At 35.2% G+C, this 23,613-nt stretch overlaps 1 protein-coding gene across 1 annotated transcript in view; it reads right to left on the minus strand.

The window, feature by feature from the left end:
• Positions 1-815: 815 nt before the first annotated feature.
• PAM (peptidylglycine alpha-amidating monooxygenase) overlaps positions 816-23,613 on the minus strand; it is a 279,448-nt gene continuing 256,650 nt past the window's right edge. Inside the window, exons 19-26 of the mRNA XM_012001518.1 lie at positions 22,946-23,156; positions 22,320-22,520; positions 20,058-20,173; positions 13,143-13,242; positions 10,761-10,814; positions 5,246-5,449; positions 2,306-2,362; positions 816-1,650 (exon numbers count right to left, since the gene is read on the minus strand). Of these exons, the coding sequence (XP_011856908.1) occupies positions 1,469-1,650; positions 2,306-2,362; positions 5,246-5,449; positions 10,761-10,814; positions 13,143-13,242; positions 20,058-20,173; positions 22,320-22,520; positions 22,946-23,156 (1,125 nt within the window). The 3' untranslated portion in view covers positions 816-1,468. The remainder of the gene's footprint in view (positions 1,651-2,305; positions 2,363-5,245; positions 5,450-10,760; positions 10,815-13,142; positions 13,243-20,057; positions 20,174-22,319; positions 22,521-22,945; positions 23,157-23,613) is intronic.

A 23,613-nucleotide genomic window follows, 5' to 3' on the forward strand; every position in this document is an offset into this window, starting at 1 on the left:
CCCTAGCAGACTTACTGTTTCCCAATTTCCCTTCTGTACTCTCATGTACTTTACGATTAGTCAATTATATCTGTATTATTCCAACTACTACTATGATACCTGAAAAACAGGCTGGCATTTTTGAAAAAGAATTCTAGATTCCTGTCATTTTAAAGTGGAAAATTATCTGGTTCTTACTAACTTGCATTGATGAATTATGAAAAAGATGTTTTAAAACTAATCTGCAGTCATTGTAAAAGATGAATATATTCCTATGGATGCATGGGAATTTTATTTTATTTTAGTGAAAGGACCTCACTCTGCAGCCTAGGCTGCAGTAGAGTGGATTGATCATAGCCCACTGCAGCCTTGAATTTCTAGCCTCAAACGATCATCTGCTTGGCCTCCCAAAGTCTTGGGAGTATAGGCTTGAGCCACTGTACCTGGCCTGAAATTATTTTTTAAAAGGAAAACTATTATTAGTGATCCCTACTGATGGATCATTTGCATATGTAATTTGAGATACAGGTTTCCTCTGTGACCACCTTTTATTAAAGTATTTATCCTTTGATTGATATGTAGGCAAAAACCCTCTTTCGATTTTAGAAGAGCCTGACTTTACAAATGTATGTAAACTCAGGCTGGTTTTTAATTTATATTGGCTACCTAACAAAGTATCTTCTAAATTTTGTACAATACACACATTTATTTTGGTGGAAGACATTGAGTAAGTTTCTCTAATCTTTGTGGGTTTGTGTAATTATTATAAAAGTTGCATGTAAAATATTTGCAAATTTTTGCAAATATGCAAAAACTGGAAAATACACTCTGACAGCTAATGCTCTGAAAACACTTTATTACACAAATTACATTCAGATTCTGAAAATAGTGTTCTAACAGTGTAGCCATCTAAAAATAAGACATCCCAGAAACACACCAACTGAAGAAGAAAATTTAAAAGAGAATTTAAATAGAGACTTTTTTATTTCCCTCATTGCAATATAATGTTAGTGATTTTAAAAAAATAGGAGATTTAGCAGCTTTGTCGTCATGTAGCACAAAGTTTCTCTTTACTGCCACAGGCTGAGAATGCTGAACAGGAAAGGCACCAAAGAAAGACACTGGCAATGAAAGTGCTATTGGGAAAATATTGTGTTCAAGCAAAGAATGGGGTTATTTACATCCACCAAAAAGTCTCAAAGTGTAAATGGGCAAATCTTCCATAGTTAGATTAGTACTATGATGGAAAAAGAGGACTGTTTCTCTAGTCTATGTTCATATAAAGACAATGGCATTGTTATGAACTTTTAGGAAACTCCTCAACTAGAAACAGAAGCCAACTTAACCAAAACGAAGTAAATAAAGTGTGTACAGTCCCACATAGACTAGTACAGTTTACAATTAAATACACAGAACTTTAAACGTGCTAAAGGGAAAGGAATCTGACATTCTGGGTAAATCTCACTTAATCTAAATCAAAGCTTGGTTTTCAGGAGGAGGAAGGTGCGGGTGCAGGCAGAGGTGCTGAATACTCCTCTTCTGATTCACTTCCGTCATCCTCCTCTTTCTCTTGGTCACTGCCCTCGGTGCTAAGCCGGTCAAACCCTTTTCGACTGTAACCCTTACGGCTTGCAAAGAAATTTCCAAGGTTTAAGCCTCCACTTCCCTTTCCTGGAAAAAACCAAACAATAACAAATTGGATTAAGTTTGCAGCAGTGATTCTGTTTCCTTGTAAATTCTTAAATGGTAAACAAAGTCAGAAGGTGGGGATGGGAAAGGGGAGATTATTTTATTTATTTTAAAAAATAGAAAAACAGATAAAGAGACCTATCCTTCAGAGCCATATAGATGCTACTATTGAAAGAAAGAAGAAAAACAAAAGCTCCCAAGTATTATGTATTTCTGTGGGAATATTTCATATTTCACCTCCTGCTTTTCTCCAGCTCTCTGTCCAGAACTAGCCTCCCTGGAGCAGCTCCTCAGTTCAATGACTTTAAGAAAAGGTCATCTTTACTATGACAAACATTGACATGCCAACAGGAGTGACAGAAAATTTGCTGAAGACAAATGAAGCCAAGTAAAAGGCAGGGGAAGAGAATTAGATAATGCAGAATGGGAAAAATAAAACTGGGAAATCTGCTGCCAGACCCATGCACTTCAGTTTAGTTTACGGTGTACATTCTGTATTTACTCTGGGAGATGCTAAGCTGTATACAAGGTGCTTTATCTTCAGAGACAAAATATGAAATATCTCCTTGCTTTTTAAAAGACATGTGCTTGTTGACTTTGAACCAAACATAAAGGGTTCTAAAAGGTCATGGCATACCTCTAAATCTTCCCAGTACTCTTCCTGAACTTGTCTCGAGTTTGTGTTCAGAATCTGCTAAAAAAAGATGGCACATTTCAAAATGAGTCCCAGTCATCTTCCTCAACCCATGCACTCAACTTCCAACTTAAATTCAGGAACTTGTGAATGATAAAGCAAGACCTGGCTCTTGTCTGTATGCAATTCTAATTTTTAAGAAAGGCGGTATATTTTCGAGACATACATAAAGGGCCCAAGCTGGGTTTGACTCTGCCTGTGTCTCTTACTGGCTGTGTGATCTTGATAAATTACTTCTCTGAGCTTCAGTTTTCTCCTCTGAGAAAAGAAAGATCAAGGAGAATCCCTGTCTGTAAGGCTGAGATCAGACACTGCATGTGACACATTTATAACAGTACCTGTAGATATACAGGTAAATTCTCAATAAATCATAGCTTTTTTTAAATGAGGAAAGAATTGTTACCAATAATTTGTAAAATTTTTCAATCTTTGGTTATTATAATTTAGGAATAATTGCCTTCAGCTTTACTATTTCTACTGACAGTATATGTCTTGCTTGAGAAAGCTTTGGATCCATGTATGTCATTTCTTCTTTATGTAAGACATAAGTGAAGGGAAAGGACATGACACGCGCTGAGTATTCTCCAAGCATAGTAGGTGACCTACATGTTCCCAATAGGACTGCCTATCTCCATAAAGCATAGACTCTCTTTCCTTATGGGGAGGCAGAACTCCTAATGGGTTTCATTATTTCCCTCGCTGTGTCTCTCCCTGTACTCTTTCCCAGGCTTCATCACTCCCTAAAGGGCTATGGTCAGGAAAATCAGGCCTGGGGTTGTCCTGTTAGGTCTTTAACCAGGGCTGAAGGCAGCATCATGGAAAAAGATAGTGGCAGATTAGACAAAAGGGAGAAGACAGTGATGTAGAAAGAAATAGGCAAGAAGGGAAGAAGAATCTGGTAAGACTGTTAGAAAGCCAACAAATTAGATTGTAAGTTCTGCAAGGATATTCCTTAGTTTTGTATCCCCCTGTGCCTAGCACAGTGTCTGATATGGAGTCAATACATAATAAAGAATGATGAATAAATGGAAGGTCCTTTATTAGGGTTTTTAATAACCTTAAACTGGATAAGATCTATCAAGGACAAATTTGCAAAAAAAGTGAGAAGCTGATCTACTACTACTGCTACATATGAAAGTGCAATTTTTCTAAGTAAAACCCGATCAAGTAATGGCAATTTTCTAGGGTTTGACCTGGGTTTCTGCCTTCCTAACACATTCCTGTAGTCAGCATCATGTAACAGTGCTGTGTCACATGTGCTTAACAGCAAACAGGAGAGACCAAACCTTCCTTACTCCCTAGCCACTGCTTCTGCCAGATTGGGTTGGTTACCACCATTCCTGCCACCTGCCCCTAGGCCCCACTGTTCCTACTACGCTGTGTATTTATCACTGCACTTACTACCCTCTACTATAATTTTTTTGTTTCATGTCTCTTTCATATGTTATCTATTTTGTGAGCTCAGTTGATTTATTTATTCATTCTTTCAACAACAATTTATTAAACCACTAGTATCAGGAACTATTATTTGTGCTGGGGACATATCAGTACTCAAGATATGGATTCTTTCTCATTTGAAGCATGTATATATCACCATGAAGACAATTACTATGTTTATTTCTCTTTGCCCCTACTTATGACAGTTCCAGATCTGTAACATGGACTCAATAGAAGTCCTTTTTGGGAAGAGTTAACTCTATTTTTGCAGAGATTTATTAATGGCAGATGGAAAGCAAAAGAAAGTCCAAGAAAAATTCCCTTTTACAACATATTAAGTTGAATTTTCTGTTTTCTGTTTCCATGCCTTTTTCTGTGTCAGGGCTTTGCCAAGGGCACTGAATCCCTGCCATGGCTGCCTTGACCTGAAATAGGATCAGATGCTATTTCTTGATCAAATGCTCCCCGTCTCCCTGGTCCATGGATTTCTTCCCACACACAACTACAGACTTGCTCTAGGACTTGGGGACCCAGCCAAGGAACTGCTACTGAGAGGTGAGAAGCATGATTTGGGTTATTTGTTTATTTATTTAGATGTCCTAAAATAAACTCAGCTCTTGGATCCTGTATTGTGATAATTATTTCATAAAATATTAACTCTGGTATTAGACTCTGCCTTGTTCAGTTATGGAAGGCTGATGGTCTAAATTATGACTATTCAAAAACTATCAAATGGTTTGTTATAGAAATAATTAATTTTCCTTGAAAACTAAGGTTTAAGACAAGTGTTTTTTTATAACTTCTTATGCCTTTTATTACATTACCAATGATTATTCATCATAACCATTGGTGGTATTAATTGAGTACTTCTTAGGTTCCAGGTATCCTGATAAATGCTTATGTACATTGTTTCATCTAATATTTGTACAACCTTGTAAGGTAACTATTTTATCCTCACTTTTTTATGAGAAAACTGGTCTGGAGAGATTAAGTAACTTGCACATGGTCATGTAGCTAGGAGCTAGATCCAGCCTAATGGGAGAAAATCACAACCTGAAAAACTGACCCAGGTACTTTGAGGACTGGGCCTCTTCTTAACAGCAGGTATCTCCTCCTCTGGTCATTCAGCTAATTTATACTGACTCTACTACCTACAATTTCATATGGAGACATTAATTGGGCTTAAGCCAATTGCTAAAAGGTAGCATTAAAGGTTATATTTTAATCTAAATATACAAATTTCAGAGTCTCCAGATACTATTTTTTACTGTAATATTAACTAGGGGCAATATTTGGAACACAGACAATAATGTCAAAAATGGTAGAGAGCATTAAAAACAAAAAAACAAAGACAGTGAAAAAAATCCCAAGCAAACTCCTGAGGATAATTAGGCCAAACACTCTTTCAAAGGCAGGTTCCAAGTTCACGGGGCTCATTTTACTTGCCTCCAAAGGCCGTTGATTTTTTCCACCGAATAAATATGGCAATGGCCAGCAGGACAACCACCGGAATAACCAGAAGGGTTGTAATGAGAACAACAGGTACTCCCGAGCCTGGCTCTTTGATCAGTTTCTGTTTCTCTTGCATCTTCTGTAATTCTGAGGAGGTGGGTTTGTTCTCCATTTTGGTTTCAACAACTGCCTCGGCTTCTTCAGGGAAAGAAGAGTTCACAATATTCAACTGACTCAAAGATTTCAAACCCCCCTTACCCACCCCTACCCATTCAAATCAATAACTGTTCACAAAGAACTTGTTGACTCCAGTGTACATGGGGTTCATGTTTTAATACCTGAATCTACCAAGCTGGCAGCAGGCATTGTGATTAGTTATTTCCACTGAATCGTTTTTCACCTTCAAATTAGTTTTCTTTTATTCTACCTTTAATACCCTCTTTAGCTATAATTCCACAGAATATATATCCTTTTGTAGTTTTCCAAAGGTAAAATTACCAAGGCAGTACTGTGTAAGGGAAAGAATTGGTGTGCATACTGAAATCAAACAAACCTGGGTACAAATCCCAATTCTCCTATATACTAGCCGTATAACTTTGGGCAAGTTACTTAAATTATCTGGGCCATAGTAACTTCATCTATAAAATTTTAATAATAGGACCTCCTTCATAAAACTGTTGGGTGTAAATGTCTGTTATAAAAATGCATATAATAAGTGTTTGCTTCCTTGTATCTTTAGTTTAAAAATATTTTTCATGTTCAATTAATTTTTGATACTTCAAATGTATGCTGCACACATTAATGCTAGGATTACAAAAGAAAAAAGGAACTATGTCCTTTTCAGGCTCTTTTATATTGTTTTCAGCAAAATGTGAGTACAGACAGATGAACTGTATATCTTTTTGTTACTGAGGAAAATAACTAACAACTATTATAATAACTAAAAGTATTCTGTAACATTGGCAGGTACTGGATAGGTATCAAGCCTAAAGTACTGTTTGAGAAATTGATACAATGAAACTATATATATAATTATTATATATATATATAGTTATTATATATATATATATCTCTATATATATAAGCTGCTGCAGTGATCTTAATAACTAATGACGTGAAAATGAGGTTGAGCTTTGAGACATCCTTGCCCTACTCTAGTGTACAAAGGCTGGTAAGAACTTGCCCATACTAAAAGTTAGAACCACATTTGCAGGAAGACTCACAGGTCATGCATTTCTGAAATTTCAATTTCTTGGTATGCCCTTCTGCCCTACAATATAGAATGCATTGTAAAGCCTCAAGAAGATTTTGACAAAATGGTAGGGATAACACAATCAGGAAAATCTTTGGTTAATGTTTAGTAGGTATAGACTCAGCTTAGTAGCTCGCTGGACACTCCTCTGAATAAATGTTTCTCAAATTATTTAAGACACTGTCAACATAATTTATAATACAAACCGATGGTAGGTTCCAACTTTTGGCTTCAACATTCTGAGCCAGCGTCTTTTACAGTCTCAATGACATCTATTGAGTACTTACACCATCATCAGGCATCGTTTTCCTTTAATCATCACACCAAGCCTATGAGTAGGCACTATTATTATCATCACCATTTTGTAGATGACCTCATAGTCCTTTCCTTCCCTGTACTATGGCTAAAGGGACATTATCCTTTATTTTCTTTTGTCCACTCAAGTGACTCTTGAAATTTGAAAGGGAGGGAAGGAAAGGAGCTGGTTCATAGACCTAGAAATGGTTCAAATATAACTTTTCTATGTCTAGTTTCTGAGGGGAATACAGGTGTGATTTCTATTCTTTCTGACCACTGATTGTTTTGTCTTTTTTTGTTTACTATAGGAAAGATATACAAAATTGCTCTATATTTAAGCTTATTCTATATTTAAATAAGACAGTTGCAATAAATAGATCATGGGAGTAAAAAACATAGGCCAAAGATGTAGGTTGGCATTTAAGAACTTGTTCCTTTTGGAAGAAGGAGTTGTTCCTGTTTTAAGTGGGTATTACCAGAGTAGTTAGTGCCTGTCACTTAGTAAGTTTATATGCACCTAATATACAATGGGTATACTAGGTCATATCTAGTTTCATGGATAAGGCAGAAGCAGAATTGGGCAACATTAAATGGAAGGAACTGTGGATGATACAGGTGAAAGACTAAAAGAATCAGTTTAGCATTCATAGAAAGTAATGAGAAGGAGGCAATGAACGTGCTAAGATATAATACATATACAGCACTTTAGAAATTCTTGATTTTCACATCACTTCTGATATTTTGAGTGTTATCTACTAAAAATACTTAAACATTCCAACTTTTGGAACTGGCTGAAATATATTTAAGATTTAAAAGATGCTCTGTATTTTTAAAAAGGAGGCTAAAAATTTAAAATGTTCCATTCTGAAGAAAATATACAATATTGCTACTCTTCACAAGAGCATTTATATGTAGGGTAAAATGCCTAAAACAATAGTTATAACTTAAGAGTCTAAGAATTCCACTGAAAGCATGAAGAAGAATCCAAATTCTGCCACTTTCACTCTTTATCCTAAATTCTTTTATTAAAAATCCCAATAATTTGGAGCATCCATGATGAATGAAGAGAGAAGAAGCTCTAAGATTAGCCAGAACACTAGGTTTCTGGAAAATAGGAAGCACCTAGAATGACCATTCTTTTGTCATATAAAGTGCCAGGTGTATTCTGGGTAGAATAAACATGTCTTAAAATTGTATAAGAGTGCAAGCCCTTGTAGCATCTCTATAGATATTTGGAAATAAACAAATTTTCTAAAAGTTGATGTATGACAGTTTTTCTTCTTCTTTAAAGCAATGCATTTACAAAGGGAGGCTAGCTGCATTCCTTTGTGAGTGCACATATATATGTATGTGCAAATCTGTCTCCCCCTAACAGAAGAGAAGTCTAGAGACCACTTGGAATTGGAATAACTGGGACAGGAAGGGAAGGGCATTCTTAATACAGCAATTGTATCCCAGTTCATCACAGACAGAACTGAAGGCCTGAAGGCAAATGGCATACTAGGAAGTAACTGGTTAGAGGACATGAAAAGTGCATATAGTACCAATGAGATCATTCTTTTTTTCTTAAATGTAATGTGCTTCCTTACAATGTGTTGATTACCATAAGGCCTAAAAAGCTAACTGCACTAAAGAGGTTTTTTGATTTTTTAAAAGTTTTATTGAAAGTGATTTAAGGCCATTATCATCTTATATTGGGGGGGGGTGCCTAGGGGTGAGGGCTATGCTTTGGTGAGATATTGGTATGCCTGTTTTATCTCTAGTAACTTTATTAGAAAGTTTAAATCCTTTTCATTAGTTTTTTATCATCTCAAATTATCTTATCCTTACAACTTCCTTAGAACACTGGTTCTGAAACCTTTTTAATAGTAATTAGTTATATGACTATTCATAGTAGGGATAAGTGTTATCAAAGGCAACTCAAATTTGGGGATTTAAAATTAACATGTAACTACAAGGCTATTAAGTCTGAAACTGTGTTTTCCCTTCTCTTTTATAAAGGGTTGTTTGAATTAAGCTTCAAGATATTGATAAAAAAATAAGATCTAGAAATCCAGCATGATTTACATTCCCTTTGTAATAAGAATATAATCTAAAAAAAGGTTTAATGAGAGTCACATGGGTTCAAAGAAGAAGAGACAACTTCATTTGAGTTTGGGTAACTATGAAAACTGGACTGTCAAGGCAAGACATTTCAGTAAAATTTACTGTTTGAACTGCTGGGTTTGACCACAAAGTCAGAAGGTTTCTGACCAATTGGACTCAGTGGTGTGCACATGGGAGAGAGGAAATCGCCTATATGACAGCATTATCCATCCTTCATTGACCGGCTAAGGTGAGGTCAGTATGGCTAAGCTGTTCTCAGCTGGCCAACCAGTACCACCTAGAATTTTTTGGTGAGATCTATTTAAACAGAAATGATCTGAGACTATTTTAAAATTCTAGAGGTTTCAGAGTAAACTATAACCATTCCCAACTTGCAGTTCTTGGAAGAATTTATAGTGAATGAACTGGTGGTATCAGTCTCTCCTCAGCAGTATAGCAATAGTGGTTAAGAGTGCAGACTTTGGTACCAAACAGATTTTGGTTTAAAGCTTGATTCTAATATTTACTGTCTAATATTTACAGTAATTCTGATCCTCAATTTCCTCATATGTAAAATGGGGATAATAGCAGTTATTACAAGGTTGGCATAAGGATTAAATGTAATAATTTCTGTATAGCCCATTGTTTCTGCTCTGTAAGTGATAGCTACTATTAACAGTATGATCTTTCCCAACATTTTTATTCCAGGACAAACAGAACTTGCCAACAATTCTATATATAGCAAAGACATAAAACTAGGGGGACAAGAACCTTCCTTAGTATATGAGTGTGATATGAATGTCACTTCATAGTGTCACTTGGGTAGGATCTCTACAAATGCCAAACAATTGCCATTTGTTTTATAATATTATATCACCCCTTGAGCTGGCTGTATTTTCTTATCTGTCTACATAAAATCCTTAAACTCCCCCTTCCTGTTGCTGCTTTTCATTTCTTTTCCAGCTGCTTTGATGAGAAAAGAAAACAAGTAAGCCTAGGGTTGTGTCTGAATGTCTAGGTGAATCATTTGTAAAGCAACTAATAATGGAATCCCCTTGCTACTTAAATATTAGGTAGCATGAGAAACTCATGGCGAGTCCTTAACTGGAAATGACATGTCAAAACCCTGCAGATGTTAGAATGTACAAACATAAACTGATCCTAGGAAAGAGACAAAATAAGTTGACAGGGACTCCATATGAACCCAGTGGTTGCTTACCAATAGCTAAATCCCATTTCCCTAGTCTTGATATTATATACCAGTGATATGCTTATTTGTGTATGTGTATATGTATGTAACTTTCCCCCTCTCTCCTTATAAGGCTATAAGGTCAGGTGCAGTCTCATTTCCCTTAGACCTGCGATAGTGCTTTACACACAAAAGGCCCTCAGTAAATCATGGGAGCTGAATAAGATAGAAGCTAAAGAAACAGCTAATCTTTCCATACTATTATAGCACTGACCCACCAAAGATATCTGTCATTCCTTTATATTAATAGAGCATATTAAGAAAAGGTTTTTCCAATATGCCAAATGGTATTTTTCTACCTGCTTGGGGTTAATGTACTCCCCAAAGTGGCTGACTTCTTTTCTTCTCTGAATATCTCTGGCTCACTAGTTATAGATTTCTTGTATCCTCAATCACTTTCCATCACTTGAAATCAGTAATTTGAACTCATTATGACTGCTCCATTTATCAAAAAAAGAGAAGTGGCAACATACAGGTTTAAAGGCTCAGTACATAGCAGAAGTCATTGATAATTTACCAGATTATATTTTTAGCCTGGTAATTTTTTAAGTTGCAGTCAAGGGCCATAAAAGAATTCAACACAGCTAGACTTTGGTTTTATTAGTAATAAGAGGAATCTTACCTACCTTTGATTTCCTGGACCTCAATGCCAGCCTTTTTAACTGATCGATGTTCCACTTCTGTAACAGCACAGCAAGAAGAGAAAAAAGTCAGAATCTCCAAAAAGAACATTTGAAAATTTAACTTTGATATTAATTTTACTCAGTAGAAAATATTTCCTTAACTCATCAAATGCATTATTATATTAGAAAAGAGTTCAATGCAAACCACTAATTAAGCGGTCCATGAATCCTGGATAAAATCTCCCAGGGAAAGCTAAAATATTTCTAAGGACTTCATATTTAGAATGAGCTTTTTCTTGTAGAGTTCATAATATTGTATTATTTCTGAAAGACCAAGCAGTTCTGCTTTCATGTGGACAATATCTTAGACTGATTACTAGTTCTGCCATGTTGGGTTACCAGTCTTCTAGTTGATGTTAATGGATTTGACCAGTTAACTACAAGGATGCAAATAAATAAGACACCGATTTAATCCTCAGTGGCAGTCTTACTGTTCCGGATGTACTATTTTCCAGATTTATTGCACTCTGCTCTATGCAGAGGGCTTCTCTATTTTGAAGTTGAATGCCATATTGCTGTGCTTTTCCACCAGGAGATGTACCAAAGTCACTTGGGAGAACTTTCTAAAATACACATAATATTCCTCTTCTTTCTGTATATCTTGAGTGGGGACTGGCCATGTGTATTGTAACAGTCCCTGCTGCAGGTAAATCAGACATGCATCTTCTGAGTTTCAAACCACTAGGGTGGTATAAAGGTGTCCCCAAACCCCGGGCTGTGGCCTGTTAGGAACTGGAACGCATAGCAGGAGGTGAGTAGCAGGTGAGTATAACCACCTGTGCTCTGCCTCCTGTCAGATCAGTGGTGGCATTAGATTCTCATAGGAACCTGAACCCTTTGGTGAACTGTGCATGCAAGGGATCTAGGTTGCATGATCCTTGTGGAATAGTTTTATCCTGAAACCATTCCCTCTGCCCATGGTCTGTGGAAAAACTGTCTTCCATGAAACTGGTCCCTTCATGCCAAAAAGGCTGAGGATCATGGCTGGGCCTCAGATTGAAATCTTAATGAGTTCAGGAATCACATTCCTATCCATAAAATTAAGATATTGGCTAGATTTTCTTCTGAATTGTTCTCCATCTTTAAAAGTATTTGTGCATTTGTTTTTGTTCTGAAAATCCTCAGTTTAGTCATGCAGTTAGGGGTTCTCCATCTATCTTTGCCTTCTTGTCTGACCACGCCTTCTGGATCCTCTTTGACAATTCAGGTGGTGAAACAGCCACATTTGCAAGGGAAATGTGAAGCTACTGCTGGAGTGGCATAGTCCATGGGCATCTCTGCTCACTCCATCCTAACTTGGTTCTTCTTACACAACTGCAAACATTACTCAAAGGATAGTTCTGACTACAAAAGTTACCAAATTAATTGATATCCAAACCCTGTATTACCACCTCTGATTATGTGTTTGGACTCCTGGATTTACTTTCCATTGCTGTAATTTGTTTTCCTGTCTTTTTATAATTTATATTTTTACTTTTATAATTAACATTTTTCTTCATAGTTTACATATCTTGTTTTTGTCCTTTATCTAAAACTACCTGTTGCAGCTCCTGATACCTCAAATTTATCATCCCCAATTATTTTCCTTACTCTCACCTTCTCCTATTTGGGCCCTGCCATGTTTTAAAAGTATTTCTGGACATTGAAGTTTGTGTCCTATCAAGCATTTGGTACACTTCAATTTAAAAAATTTATTTGTTTTAGCATGATATTGGGGGTAAAAAGTTAGTCTACTTTTTAGGGATTAAAAATGACGTCCAAATTGCAATTAGAAAACTCTAAAACTAGTTAGTGGGATCCTGATGCAGCAAATCTATACTTAGACAAAACATTTTGAGTTACATGAAAATATAGCAATTCAGTTATTTGGGAAAGCTGAAGTCCAAGCAGAAAATTTAAAGTGCTTCCTCTTTGGGATAATATGTCTCATACAGATGCTGGTATCTCTAGATGCTCAGCAGCTACTGAGAGCTAAAGGGCCATATGGGAATTATGCCTTATGGAAAGAAGTCAACCTCTCTGCTTTGCCAAAGCCCCCTCCCTCCTTCTGGAACTAAGCTGGAATTAACGTTGACTTTTAATGTAACAGACAGTACTTCAGGCATCAAGAATTTCCTGTGGAAACAAGGGGATAAGTGCCAGCAAAAAAAAAAAAAATCATGTTTCTTTCCACTTAATGGACACCAAATAGGTCTTTTAACAACTGCTTTATACCTTGATTCCTACTCTCATCAGTAAAAAGGAAATGCAAATGTTTTTGTTTCATATGCTTTTAAGCAATCAAACTGAGGGAAAATGTGAACAATAATACTATGAAAACCATACTCTCAGTCAAAGTGAACTTCCACACAGTGTTGGTATGAGCATCTCCAATGTACACGGTCCCATCTTCAGATGCAGCAATATCATGAGGCATATCAAAGTGCTGCCAAAAGAAGAAGCCACACATTAAAGTGGTGAGCCTTTACTTGAATCCTTCATGAAAAGGCAGAAAAACAAAGCAAAGTCAACAACAAAACATACTGCTCAAACCAAAGCAAAATATTTCCTATTGAAGCAACTCAAGGCTGAAGGGAGTCATTCATTCATTCATGCCTTGGGTACTGACTCTTCCAGACATAATTCTAAACATTGAGAAATGCTAAGGAACCCCCACCACTGACTTTCAAGTCTTTTAAGTGTTAAAATTTACAGGTAGATTATTTTTTACAATACTGTTTACTTGGTGTTACATTATGTCTAGTTATTTATATTGATTTTTGCCTTCAAGTTTCTTCTACCTTTTAATAACTATCAAATTTACTTTTTAAAATTTGTACAAGTAAAGTCTAGGTATTAATTTTTATTATTCCCATCAAGCTATCATGTGCTACCTTAAAAACTATTTGTATATTATCGATAAGAAAAATCATTTCAGAGATTTGGGACATTTAATTTTTTGAAATATATACTAAGAGCAATGTGGGGTTTTATACTCTTGAAGTCTTATGTTTGTGATGTTTTCAGTCAGCAAAGGAAACAAATTGAGTGTTACCTCCAAGTATTTCCTGGGCTTTTGTCCCTACTTCAGATGTTCTGCATTTTAATATATCTTTCTCTACTTCAAATCATTGTCATCTCCATTATGAAGACACAAGAGACAGGGGAGATCCTTTTGTGACTTTCTTTTAGGGGTCACCAAACTAGTTCTTGGAAGAGAAGGCTTAAAATGTTGTGCTGCTGACATTTCCATCTGTCTCTGGAAGCCTCCAAAGGTGCCCTGGATCTGGCAGTTGGCAGGATATAGATAACATCTGTCACCTTTGAGGCCAGAAGTCCTGCCTGGATACACAGTTATCAAAAATATAACTACTGAGTATCCAGACTGTGGGCTTATCAGCCAACATCTGCCTACCTGATGTGCTGAGTTCAAAGGGAACTAATGAGACAAACTACTGTTCCTAGCTCAGTTTAGGTGGAACAGAAGAATACATGCTCTGGAGATACTATTGTACTTTAGAAATCATCAAGTTTATCACACTGAAAAGAAAAATGAGATAGCTGTGCCAAGGAGTCGCATTTTTTTCATACTTTCAAATAAGCTGTGACAAATGTGTAGAGAAAAACAGAGAGTCAGAAATCAAAATGCTGCCTTGCTGAAATCCTGCAGGCTTGTCATTAAATGTTCATCTTTTTGGGGAGGTTCAGTTAATGGATGGCAAAAGACTACCAAATGATAGGCCACTCCTGTTCTATACTGTAATATATTCTTAGAAGTTTCTTTGTAAAACATATGGTGGTAGAATACTTCATATTTTCTGATAGGAAAAATATAATGATGGGGAAATAAAGGTGAGGAAGGAATGTGTAAACTATTCGCTGGCTAAGAACTTTGCTTTACATAAATCACAATATGTCATAAATTCAAGGCAACAACAATAATAAACCTTTATTAGTGGCTCTCAAGTGAGAGAGCCACTAATCTGTATTTCTAGCAGAACCTTGGTCCCACTGATCCACAGAGCCAAAGGTTCTGCTAGAAATACAGTACTTTGGGGCCACTATAGGAACTCAGGGAGGGGCTTAGTAGATGCAATCAGAAGAACTCAGTTGTAATCTTTTCAATGAACTGTTCTACTGCTTTGTGTCATTTGAAACAAAATTATGTTGTTAAATTTTAAGACCAAGCTTTAGTATTTTTAGAGCTACACAGATTTAAAGATCTTCTAATCTAGCCTTTGCAGACTCTTCTTTTAAAGTACCCCCAGCAAAATAAAATTGACAGGAGAAAAGCATGACAGTATCTTCACCAGGCATCTGGTGACAAAGCTTGGAGCAAACTGCCTTCAAAATCTTGTATTTTATTTTAAAAACTCATAAGGAAAGTTGTGTTCTATTCCATAGCATAACAATGTTTACTTTAACATAGTAAGTTTAAATCTACTTAATATTAAGTAAAACAGTTCTTCTAAGTTGCACAATGTTCATGTTGTGGCTTAATATAGCCCTTTGCATACCAAAGTGTACTTCAGGAACGAAAAAGTTAAGCACATTTCAAAGTCAGAAAGACCTAGGTTTGAGATCCACGTATGCTACTCCATGTAGTCTGAACAAGTAATTTAACTTAGGTGAACTTTTCAGCTCAAGTACTGTCATTTTAATCATCACTGTGAAGGTTGGAAAAACAACATAAATCTGGGCTCACTTTTTTTTTTCTTTTGATATGGAAGGCTGGGGATCATTCTCTTCCTTTTCCATATGAGCTGCTACACAGAAGATGACAAAAAATGCCTGTCTGAACAGTGTGTATAAAAGCAGATATTGAGGGACCACAAGCCTTTCCTTTGATTACAGGGGGAATGACTTGGGGATTGACAATGTGTATTTTTCTCTCACAGCTTTTTGATAACATCTGATAGACCCATTTTCTCTATTGTCCTACTGTCTAAGCTTCCCTGCACAGACATAAAAACAGAGTCCCTACATTCAGATGGAAACATCTCTAAAGAATGTAATAAACATCTCTAAAGAATGTAATAGAGAACTGAAACGTAAGAGGAGATAAGGAGTGGATATGCACAAACAGAAGCACAACCTCCTTATGTAAAACTTGACCTTTGACGTGAAGAGGGATCTCTTTTTACACAGGATTCAATAGACCATATTATTTCCTTCACCCAAAATTAATCTTTGTGATAATAATCTAATTAAATGAAAATTCTGAGAGATTTATAAACTGATTTCAGTTTACTGTGTCAACACAGAATATATTTCTATGTTTTGGTGTAATATCAAGTCTTATTTACTGAAAGGAAAAGCAAACTTCATCTTGGAGTGAGACTGTCTTTTCAAGTTTGCTGAATTGACCCACATATTGTGACTCATTCTTTGCCTAACATCTGATGAAGGCACAATGCTTTGGAAATTTTAATTGAGAACTCTTCAGATTTTTATGAGGTTAAGGCTCATTTAGCCTCTTGCTTAGCACTTAGTTTTGATTTCTAGATGCATATTTAAATTAAAAGTTAATATCCTGGTTGACACAGTACATTATCATTAAAAGAATGAGCGAGCAAGGCAAACACTCCACTAATACAAAGCAAAGAACTGAGAGAAAGTTAAGCATCTCACTTCCTTTACCAACAGACAGGAGGAAGTTAGCTCAAAGGGGCACAGTAATGAAGACTGGATAATCAATAAGGATCTGAAAAACTGGAAATAAAATATTATCAGTGTAATGAATTTCTTTCTGCAGGGCTGCTATGCTTTGAGATTTCATTGCCTGTTGCTTTTCTGGTGAAATATTTCTAGAAAAATTTTATTTGTTTATATAAATAGAAACCTAAAGAAAGGAATTTATACTGGAATCTTTAGTTTAGATTTCTTTTGGTTATATTCAGATCCTGTTACTATGGCTAAAAGCTCCAGTGAAGAAAAGGCTGTGTCTCTTTCACCCTTATACCCTTATTCACCTTTGTACCCTTAGTACCTAGCATAATGCCTGACACAGAGTAAGTATTTAATGCATATCTCTGGAATAAAATTTGATAAACACCAGACTAGCTGTCAGTATTCTAACAGACAAATTTCTATGAATAAAACATTGAAGCATTTTACTTTCACCACTGTTACTCAACATAGTACTGGAAGTCTTAGCTAGAGCAATCAGACAAGAAAAAGAAATAAAGGACATCAAATTGGAAAGGAAGGAGTCAAATTATCCTTGTTTGCAGATGATATGATATGATATTTGGAAAACCCTAAAGACTCCACCAAAAAAACTATTAGAAGTGATAAATTCAGTAAAGTTGCAGGATACAAAATTAACATAAAAAATCAGCAGCATTTTTATATGCCAATGTGAACAATCTGAAAAAGAAATAGAAAATGTAATCCTATTTACAATGGCCAAAAATAAAATTAAATACCTAGGAACTAACCAAAGAAGTGAAAGATCTCTACAATGAAAACCATAAAATGCTGATGAAAAAAACTGAAGAGGACACACACAAGAAGGGAAGATATTCCATGTTCATGGATTGGAAGAATCAATATTGTTAAAATGTCCATATACCCAAAGCAATCTGCAGATTCAATGCAATCACTATCCAAATATCAATATTCTTCACAGTAATGAAAAAATTCTAAAATTTATATGAAATCACAAAAGACCCAGAATAGCCAAAGCTAACCTGAGCAAAAAGAACAAAACTGGAGGAGTCATATTACCTGACTTCAAATTATACTACAGAGCTATGTAACCAAAGCAGCATGGTCCTGCCACAAAAACTGACACACAGACCAATGGAATCACATAGAGAACCCAGAAAAAAAATCCACCCACCTACAGTGAACTCATTTTTGACAAAGTTTCCAAGAACATACATTGGGGAAAGAACAGTCTCTTCAATAAATGGTGCTGAGAAAACTGGATATCCACATGCAGAAGAATGATACTTGATCCCTGTCTCTCACTTTATACAAAAATCAAGTCAAAATTAAAGAGTTAAATCTAAGACCTCAAACTGTGTGTAATTACCACAAGAAAACATTGGGGAAACACTCCAGGACATTTGTCTGGGCAAATTTTTTTTTGAGTAATACCCTACAAGCACAGGCAACCAACGCAAAAATAGACAAATGAGATTACATCAAGTTAAAAAGTGTCTGCACAGCAAAGGAAACAATCAACCATGTGAAGAGACAACCCACAGAATGAGAAAAAAAATTTGCAAACTACCCATCTAACAAGGGATTAATAACCACAATATATAAGGAGCTCAAACAACTCTATAGTAAAAAATCTAATAATCCAATTTAAAAAATGGGCAAAATATTTGAATAGACATTTTTCAAAAGAAGACATACAAATGGCAAACAGACATATGGAAAAGCGCTCAACATCACTGATCATCAGAGAAATGCAAATCGAAACTATAATGAGGTATCATCTAACTCCAGTTAAAATGACTTTCATCTAAAAGTCAGGCAATAACAAATGCTGATGAGGATGTGGAGAAAAGGGAACCATTGTATACTGTTGGTGGGAATGTAAATTAGTAAAACTATATCGAACAGTTTGGAGGTTCCTCAAAAAACTAAAAGTAGAGCTATCATATAAGCCAGCAATCCCATTGCTGGTTATATGCCCAAAGAAAGGAAATCAGTATATCAAAGAGCTATCTGCATTCCCACATTTGTTGCAGCGCTGTTCACAATAGCCAAGATTTGGAAGCAACCTAAGTGTCTGTCAACAGATAAATGGACAAAGAAAATGTGGTACATATACACAATGGAGTATTATTCAGCCACAAAAAGAATAAGACTCTGTCATTTGCAATAACATGGATGGAACTGGAGATCATTATAAATGAAATAAGCCAGAATAAGCCAGGCACAGAAAGACAAACATCACATGTTCTCAATTATTTGTGGGATCTAAAAAAACAATCGAACTCATAGATATATAGAACAGAAGGATGGTTACCAGAGCCCAGAAGGGTGCTGGGCAGTGTGTGAGTGTGTGAGAGAGAGTGTGTGTGTGTGTGTGGCGGGGGGTTAGGTGGGGATGGTTAATCAGAATGATTTTTTAAAATCAGAATGAATAAGACCTAGTATTTGATAGCACAACAGTAGGACTATATTCAATAATAATTTAATTGTACCTTTTAAAATAACTGAAAGAGTATAATTGGATTGTTGTAACACAAAGGATAAATGCTTGAGGGGATGGATACCCAATTTTCTATGATGTGATTATTACACATTGCATACCTGTGCTAAAATATCTCATGTACCCCATAAATATAAACATGTACTGTGTAATCACAAAAATTAAACATTAAAATTTAATTAAAAATAAAATATAATATTGAAGCATTTTAAAGTTTTTTAAATTAGCAAATCTCGTATCTTAGAAATAATATAACATTATAAGTGTCAGGATATAAACTTGGTTCAGTAGCTGATGATAGTTGCATTTTGATCCAATTAAAACCAATGAATCTTTACATGTTTTGAAGAATAACACTTATTTGCAGCATTTTAGCAGATTGAATTTTCTAAATTTGATATACTCCAAGCACATTCATACAGTGTAGAGAACATTCTGATCACTCTGGCAATCATACTGCAGAGAAAGTACACTGAGAAGACAGAAGGGCCATGGGCACACTGAACACAGTTGCTGTGTTTATAAAAAGCATGTTAGAATAAACAGTGGGAAAACACTTTTGAAGCCAAAAGTAGCTTTTAGTTTCTTAACTAAACCAAATCTTTAGAACTTGAATAAATTCCAGGAAGTGCTATTTTCAAGTCTTGTTGCTTAGTACCGTCATAGCAATAAAGAAAGCAAACAAGATTTCTGTTGGGTCTAAGAGAACTATAAGAGTACGCTTAACATGTGATGTTTTCTCTACTTGGATGAAACCAGAAAGAGACTGATTTATTTTTTGTATTCTAACTATAGTGAATTTAAAAACCTGCCATCATATGCAGGTGCAGTTTCTACTAAGAACCTTAGAACTGCACATAGGCTAATTTGCATCTGAAGAAACTGATCTAGGAATAGACAAGGACATTTATTCTAAATAAAATATAAAATAAAAAATAAAATAGAACACCCCCATCAACTTTGCTACGAAAGTTACCACATCTTCTCAAAAGTTTTTCTAAAACTATTCAAGTGCAGATTGAATGCCAAGATTTATATTTTAGCTTTCTTCTCAAGAAAATTGAAACCTAGACAATATATGTAAATACCTTGCGCGCTGGCTTGAAGATGTCTATAATTTTCCCACTGGAAAAGTTCATCACAAATCCTTGTACAGGTTCTTGGTCCCCAAAATGAGGCTTCCCATTCACTGCGAAGAGCAAGCCTGCAACAGCAAATCCAGTCAACCTTTCTTTAAAATATGGACTTCTAATATATCCATATATAAAGAATGGACTTCTAATATATCCACATGTAGTAGGCAAACAATAAATTTAGGGTCAAGCTGGTCCCTACAATTGGCAACAAAAGTAGAATATAAAATAGTGTCTCCTCCTGAGTAACCAGATCAGTGGCAAACAGGTTAGTGGACTAACCTCCTTGTAATAGGAAAATCGGGAACTGAAATGTGTGTTCCACTTGGAAAGTCAGTAGGAATCAGGAATACATAGATATTGATATATAGATATAATATGCATATATAGCTATTACAGGCATCCTAAATAGGAATTGGGGAAAGTCAGGTTATTTAGGCCAATAATTTTGGAGTCTCAGATCTTTTAAAAAATAAGTAATATTTGCCATAGCTACATGGAAAATCGAAGAGAAAAACAAAGAAAATAACTGAAGTTATAGTCTATACAGAACAATCTGATTTTAAACAACTGGAATTTGAAAACATGAGATGTACATTTCAGATTATCAAATACATATTTTTCCTTAATTAAAAAGGCCATATTTTTAATTTTCACACCATGAATATACTTTGTAGTTAAATTATATTTCCTAACACAATACTATTTATTCAGAACAATGAAAATGGTGATGTTTACATTAAATAAATAGTTCAGATGATTGAACCACTACATTTTCAAAGAATTAAAACATAATAAAGTATACACAATGCTAAGCCACCTTTTAAGATATTTTCATTATTCTTGAAGGATTATAGTTTTTTCTAGGATGTACTATAAAAAAACTATAAACATCAATTACTATTGTGCAAAATTATAAAGAAAATTATCTTTTGCTTAGATTCTGTTCTTAACCAGATTCCTTCTCAACTGATAATTTTCTTATATTTAATTTATTTTTGTTTATTATGAACTTGATCACCCTCTTTATTAAGTAAATGGTCCTGACAAATTTTTCTTTAAATGTGTGGTAAACCAACCTAAGGAATCATAGTTGTGAGAACCTCTTATTACTTTTTCTTTATTCCTTGAGGAAGCCAAATTTGCTCTCTATCCAATCACCTGAGTCCCTTGATTTTATGTCCTAAATAAGTTGGGGGGCTGCTTGGTCCAGACAGTAGCCACATGTAACTTAAAAGAAACATAAATGTTGCAGTAATACCTATAAATAGTCAATGCGACTTTGATACAGGTATAAATATTTTTGTTAAAATATATTGTGCCCTTTAATTGTGAATTTTTCAAAAATTCCTCCTGTTATTGATCTCATTTCACTCCATTGTGAAAAGAGTATATTTTCAATGTTTTCACCATGAAAACATGCTGAGTATGTGAGGTGATGGGTTTGCTAATTAGCCTTACTTAGTCATTCCACATTGTAAACATACATCAAAATATCACATTGTACTCTGCAAATATATACAATTATGTCAATTACAATTTTAAAAATACTGTAATAATTGTATGTAAATTTCAGAAATTAAATATATTTTCAGTAGTTCATTATTTAAAGAAAATATGGTAAGTTGTTTTGTAATATGTTATATGTATTTTATTTTATTAGTCTGACTTATTTTTCAGATTTTCTTAAAGTCAAGAAAATCTGTTATGAAAATGAGAAAAAAGTTCAAGATTTTATTGATTATTTATTGTCGTATTTAGGCATAAGCCACACTTATTTTTACATATTTTATCTTTTAAAAAAATTGGTCACTATTGTTTTTAAAAATGTGAAACGAGTACTTTGAATACTGATTTTATCACACATATACCATCTGTTGATGTGTGAAGACAAATGTTAATTATTTAGTACTGGAGCAGATGATCATAATTAAGAGAACATGAAAATCAATGTTTGGGAACATTTTTAACCCCTTACAAACAGGTGTTAAATCCTTTGAGTTCTTCATTGTTTCTGTACAATGAATAGTGGTACTTTAATCAAAACTGAGTTAGAACACACTAACAGTTTTAAGATACTTTTAAGATGTGAAATATAATGTATCTTCAACCTCCAACAAGAAAGGAAATTTGTAAAAAGAGCACATTAAGATAAAACGATTTTTAAGGATAGAGTACAGTAGGATAGAAGACAACAAACATATTAAGATGAAATACCTGGTATATATGAAATTGCAAATACATTCCTTCCAAATGATGAATGCTTAATCTCTCTCACAAATTCTTTGGTGTCAGTTTTAAAACACTGGATCCGACCATTTTCCCGGTCTGCCACACATAATTGGCCCAAATGAGGTACAAGGGCCAAGCTGTGAGGAACGGTGAACTGGCCTGGCAGAGGACTGCTCCCTGAAGACTCTGCAGAACAAAGAAAAGCCTTAGATACACAACTTAAAAAATCACCCAAAGTTTGATTCTCTAGTATGTTTCTAAATTCATGATAGTAAACCATTAAATGCCTGGAGCCAGGGGAAAAATAAGGTAAAGCAGTTTATAAGTTTATTTTATAATGTCTTTTACCCACAAATGCATTACAGATTTTCTCCCTATTTGGACAGTTTTTTGGTGGATGCATTATTTTCCTTGTAAGACACGTGTGTGTGTGTGTGTGTGTGTGTGTGTGTGTGTGTGTGTCAAGCTAACTGGATGCACACAATGACCCAGGTTACAATGACCCTGTAGGGGACAATTACAGCTTAAAGAATGTGAGTGGTGGCCAGTATTGAGTTCCGAGTGATGCTGGCTAAGAATTACAATTGGAAATTAAGAGTCTTATTGGGTACCTTCTCCCCACTGTGTGATGAACTCTCCACTTGGTGAAAACTGCACAATCCTGCTGTTGCAGTAACCATCTGATACATAAATGGCTCCAGTGCCTGGATCCACAGCCACATCAGTGGGTTGACAGAAGTGATTCTGGTCACTGCCTGGTTGCATGCTCCTTCCCAAGATTAATATAGGGCCTTCTTTATTGTTTGGATCCAGTTTGAACACCTTTTTAAAAAGGAACAAAAGCCTTACCTACTTTTCATGGTTATTAGTGATTTACGCCCACATGACTAAGACCACTTTCACAAGCAATTGGAGTAGAAGCTCCCAGGGACTTATTTAAAAGAAGATATTAATACATTTTACAACTGAATGGGATCCTAGAAATCATCTGGTCTGGTTCCTTCATTTGATAATAAAGCCTATGAAGATTAAGTGATTTGCTCAAGATCACCCGGATAATTAGTGGTGAATGGAGACCAGTAATGGATACCCAGTTCCGTCCACCCTGATGTTTCCTTTTTGTCTTTCCTTAGCTAATACTACAATGCACTCCAGATAATTCATGAGCAATAAATGTTTACTGAGATGATGTTTTCCAAGTTATTAGCCAACTATTCATAAAAAGCATATTACGCTTGATATAACTTCTTTAAAAAATAACACAAATTTGACTTTTTAT

Source organism: Mandrillus leucophaeus, unplaced genomic scaffold (assembly GCF_000951045.1).
Source record: "Mandrillus leucophaeus isolate KB7577 unplaced genomic scaffold, Mleu.le_1.0 Scaffold662, whole genome shotgun sequence".
Taxonomy (NCBI): domain Eukaryota; kingdom Metazoa; phylum Chordata; class Mammalia; order Primates; family Cercopithecidae; genus Mandrillus; species Mandrillus leucophaeus.